Source organism: Spinacia oleracea, chromosome 4, assembly GCF_020520425.1.
Source record: "Spinacia oleracea cultivar Varoflay chromosome 4, BTI_SOV_V1, whole genome shotgun sequence".
Taxonomy (NCBI): Eukaryota; Viridiplantae; Streptophyta; class Magnoliopsida; order Caryophyllales; family Amaranthaceae; genus Spinacia; species Spinacia oleracea.
In genome coordinates this window covers 142,658,610-142,663,116 of record NC_079490.1, presented here as the reverse complement: position 1 = coordinate 142,663,116, position 4,507 = coordinate 142,658,610, and the positions used below count along the sequence as shown (strand labels likewise).

Sequence of the window (4,507 nt, the reverse complement as noted above, 5' to 3'; positions counted from 1 at the left end):
AACACTACTACAAAAATGGGCAAAGAGACCCTAAAGAAAAGACCCATTGGTTGAGATAACGGGTCTCTTTAATATAAAAGACCCAATATTTGAGATAACGGGTCTCTAATGAATGAAATAAGACAACCTAAACTAAATTAAGAATAGCAAGAGACCCGTTATTTGATTTAACGGGTCTCTAATTTACCATAGGGCCCACATTCTCTCCACCGAAAATAAAAAGGGAGAACTAAAAGACCCGTTATTTAAAGCAACGGGTCTCTCCATGCGGAGCCACGGATTTAAAAAGAAGGAGAAAAGGAAGAGACCCCTTATTTGTTTACCGGGTCTTTTGCTCTTCCTTCTTCAAATCTCCCCACAAATTAAATGGCAATAAATAAGGTCTTTTCCATCTCTCTTCCTCCATACCACACCTCTCGATCTGAGAGACCAAAGTGTAGAAAATCTCCGCGATGTTGGAGAATCCAAGGTTCAACGCTTCAAAATATTCTCAGATCTAAACCAGAAGAAATTATGGCATATGCTAATTTTCAACCTCGAAGAGTTCATCGCTCTAGCTATTTTACAGGTCTGTAAATTTTAGCTTGAATCTCTGATTTTCTGATGTTTTTTTTTCGATTTTGTTTGAACTTCATGGTTATTTTGCTGCAATTGTGTTGCGTTTTTTTCTTGTTTGTTATGGATTTCACGGAATTTAGGGTTTTTTTTTTAATTGTACGGTTATGTGTTGTGAGATTAGGGTTTTGAGGGATCGACCTTGAAGAGGATTTGAGCGAAATTAGCAGAATGGTTTAAATGTTTTTAAAGGTAATTGAGGAACTAGTCAGAATACGAGTGAATTAGGTTAGTTTGTCTATTTCTTCAGCGAAATTAGTACTGTGTGAATGCCAGAACTATTGTTATAATGTGATTAGTCATGCTTAATTTTGTTAGTTTTTTTGTTTTATTTGAAGTCTACCAATTCCGTATTGCTATTGGTTCTACAAATGATGGATTTGTACCCAGCTTGAATCATTTATGTGAATCATTTTGGTTATAGTAGTCTTCTACTGTTGATATTGTAGGCAGTTGTGTATTCTATGCTTGTATCGTAAATCTATGTCTCTGGAGTAAAATAATTAGTAGTAGAGATGATCAATAAGATACCGTCTTGTTTTGGTTGTTACTGCAGAGAACATAGCTTTTTGAATATGCAAAGTTTCTTGGGAACTCTCAGTTTTCTCTGCTTCAACTCCAGTCATACAAACTTGTATATGCGCACATGTTGGCCGAGGTTGGAAGGATTTCGGATTCATTGAAGTATGTACTGGAGCCTCTTTTTTTTTTTTTAATTGAATTTTCTTTTATCTTTTTGCTTTGCTTTAACATGATGGCATAATTCAGATACTGTCAAGCTGTTTACAAATCTCTCAAAATTGGACGATCACCGGAAGAAGATACATTGAAACAGTTATTATCATCTCTCGAAGAGAGGATTAGGACACACCAACAGGTTTTCCCTCATGTTTCTCTAGTTAAGAAGTCCAGCGTGCTGTATAATGTTTTTAAACATTTTTGTATGTTTTCAGAGTGGATATGCAGCTAACTTGGCTCCAGGAAAGATAGTGGTTAAATTGCTCAACTTTTTTGATAGTACAGTTCATCGCATTGCTCAACTTTTTTGATAGTACAGTTCATCGCATTGTTGATAGTACTGGTTAAATGTGTTTCCCAAGACTGTTGTGACTCACGAATAATCTGCCGTAGGTGATTTTGATCTACTTACCTCTTGATTTGTTTGAGTTTTCAATTAAATAGCTATCTCGACCTCTATTTTGGTGTTTTAGTTCCAAAACTCTTTCAGAATAGGCATTTGTTTTTATTTTGGCTCCTCCAAGTCTTATTTTGTGTTTCCTCGTTTCATGAACAAGTGATCGGGCTGCTGATGAGTCTCAGAGCAATCAAGTGAAAAGAAAGAAGATGCTGACCAAATAAGTAATGGTATTGGGAGCGCTGCGGTGCAAGTTTTCTAGGGACAATCCGATGTTCTTCTCAGACATGAATTTAGTAAGCAAGTACAAGAGACAGATTATTTCTGAACCACATATACTTGCAATTGCATTTGTGTCGTTGCTTCAGGTTAAAAATTGTTTGAATGTATGTTGGGTGAAAAGGAAGAATAATAAGAAGAAAAAGGCTAACACAAGCAAGCAAAAACAAAAATACAGTAAGTCTAAGATTTTGTTTTCTGTTTGTATTTATGTATGCATTTTGCAATGTTCTTTTTAGAATCTGGATTAACAGTTGACTGCTACATAGTATATAACGAGTATGATAAAGAAGTTGCTACTTTTCCACTTTGGCTAAATGCGTTATTCAATCGAATTTTTTATGTTTCAAAGATAAAGTTTACAAACAGGCTTATAGTTCTATTCTATACTTTCAGGATTTCTCTAAATTTCCAATACTTGATTTATAGAGCTGAGTGAAAGCTTTCTTTTAGTTGGTGTTACATGAGCATCTGAATCTGTACTTATGGATATGAATCAGGTGAAGAAGATCTTAAAACTTTACACTAATGAAAAATATGCCCTTACAGTAGATCAATGGCAGAGGAAATATTTCGAGATTTTAGTCTCTTTCAATGTATGTTTAGATGCAATCCTGTTTTGTGCTGATGGTGGGGTTTTGAACCTTTGATGAACTGAAACTGTCATGAAGATCACGTTTCCTATGTCTTGAGTCAGGAAATGATCCTCTATAATTTTTGTAATTAACCAAATTAAGTAACATTAGTACCTTGTTGATAATAAACAAATCAATATGAGATCTCTTAGCAAAATATTGATTTATTTTTGCTTTAGTTTGTTAGTCATCACATTTCCTGATTGTGTGAAAATTGGGTTTTTGCATTTCTATGAATTCTTTGCAACATAGTTTTGAACTTAGTTTTTTTTATTTTATTTTTATAATGGTTGATTTTACAGGTAGGTGCCACAAGTTTGCCGGTTTTGCAAAGTGTGGCAGGCTTATTGGCTATATGAACATTGAGATGATTCCATTAAAGTTTGTGAAGCATTAGAGGAAAACTTGATGAATATGGAATGCAGATATGACAATTATATGAAGTTGCTTGAGGAGGAAGGATGCCAACACACATAAACTTAAGCTGAATGTACCCAAGGAACCCTTAATTGAGTTTGATGACTAACTTGAATCGTTGATTGTAGTGAAAGTTGAACCAAGTGCGCATATTTCAATTCTCCATTATAGAGTGGCTAATGGCTAAAGATATGTTCTGTCATGAATTATTTGTTTTTGTAGAAGGTTTTTATTGTGACACAAGTTGTAGAAGATTTTGGTGAAATATTTATTTATTTAATTGTTTGTTAATAAAAATATTTTGTCATTTTTGTGTGTAGTTCATTATTGGAGCGTAATAATAGTGGTTAGTGCGCAGACAGAGATGCAGGGTATTGTTTTTTTTTTTTTTTAAATAAAAATATTGCAAAGAGACCTGTTATCTTACCTAGTGGGTCTCCATAAAACGAACAAAGAGACCTGTTATCTTACCTAGTGGGTCTCTGTGAAACAAACAAAGAGACCTCATATCTTAGGTATGGGATCTTTTCCCTTTCTGAATTAATTTTTCCATGCCTTACATAAGAGACCCTCTTTCTTACTTAAGAGGTCTTTTTTTTTTTACAAAGAGACCCCCTCATATGAGGGGGTCTCTTTATCGATAAAGAGACCTGTGAGATAGAGACCCCCTCTTAGAGGGTCTCTTAGGCCCTTTTGGAAGGGTCTCTTTGTTTATTTTTGTAGTAGTGAAAAGTGGAATATAGTATATGGGTAGGGTTTTCAATTCAATTTTAATTAATATAGTACATGAGAAAGTGGGGACCTTAGTAGCCAAAATTAGAAACAGGAAGATAATTTTGGGACGCTCGTTTAGGAAAGCAAGAAGATAATTTTGGGACGGAGGGAGTATAAGGGAAGGGCAAACCTTCTAGGAAGGACCCCCTTACCCTTACAAGGAAACCAGACAAGGCTAACAAGCCCAAATATAACCGACAATCTATACAAAAGAGAGAATTATAGACTTTTTATCTATTTTCTATCCTTTTGTCTAACTTTGCAGCTAATGACACCTCTAACTCTAGCCTTAACCAGTTGTTGGACATTCTTCACCACAGTTTGAATCCTTGGAACCTTTTGTTCCCAAAGAGCAGAATTTCTGGATTGTCATATTTCATAAACAGTAGCTGCTATATATGACTGAATATATTGCACTTCGTTTTGTTTTTGAACCTTTGTACCCTCTACTGACCCATTTGACAAGTTGCTGAAGATTCTTGTTGCGTACATAAAGTCCAACCCATTTTAAAGTCTGTTGGATGCAATTTTTGCTAAAAATGCATTAGAAAAATAGGTGATCGTGATTCTCAGTGGGAGCATCATAGATAAGGCAGTTACTATCACTATAAAACCTCATTTTCTGTAATCTATCTTTTGTCTGAAGCCTCCC

At 34.9% G+C, this 4,507-nt stretch overlaps 1 protein-coding gene across 4 annotated transcripts; it reads left to right on the top strand.

Annotated features, from left to right (window-relative positions):
* The first annotated feature begins 260 nt into the window (after positions 1-260).
* On the top strand, positions 261-3,090 carry LOC130459430 (protein transport protein SEC16B homolog). Of its 4 annotated transcripts, none has more exons than XR_008918820.1 (5): positions 261-568; positions 1,172-1,299; positions 1,384-1,492; positions 1,569-2,206; positions 2,967-3,090. XR_008918820.1 is itself a non-coding variant. In XM_056826801.1 (4 exons), the coding sequence occupies exons 2-4, from the start codon at positions 1,262-1,264 to the stop codon at positions 1,662-1,664; spliced, it is 243 nt and encodes an 80-aa protein (XP_056682779.1). In that variant the 5' UTR covers positions 266-568; positions 1,172-1,261; the 3' UTR covers positions 1,665-2,282. The 4 variants fall into 4 exon arrangements, 1 of the variants encoding a protein (XP_056682779.1); XR_008918822.1 differs by lacking the exon at positions 2,967-3,090 and having other exon boundaries at positions 265-568; positions 1,569-1,746; positions 1,911-2,282; XM_056826801.1 differs by lacking the exon at positions 2,967-3,090 and having other exon boundaries at positions 266-568; positions 1,569-2,282.
* The last annotated feature ends 1,417 nt before the right edge of the window (positions 3,091-4,507 follow it).

Excerpts from the sequence above, each read along its gene's own strand:
- LOC130459430 (XM_056826801.1), top strand. The coding sequence starts at position 1,262 with ATGTTGGCCGAGGTTGGAAGGATTTCGGATTCATTGAA. Across the intron at positions 1,300-1,383 it reads AGGATTTCGGATTCATTGAA|ATACTGTCAAGCTGTTTACA; the intron begins GTATGTACTGGA and ends GGCATAATTCAG. Across the intron at positions 1,493-1,568 it reads GGATTAGGACACACCAACAG|AGTGGATATGCAGCTAACTT; the intron begins GTTTTCCCTCAT and ends GTATGTTTTCAG.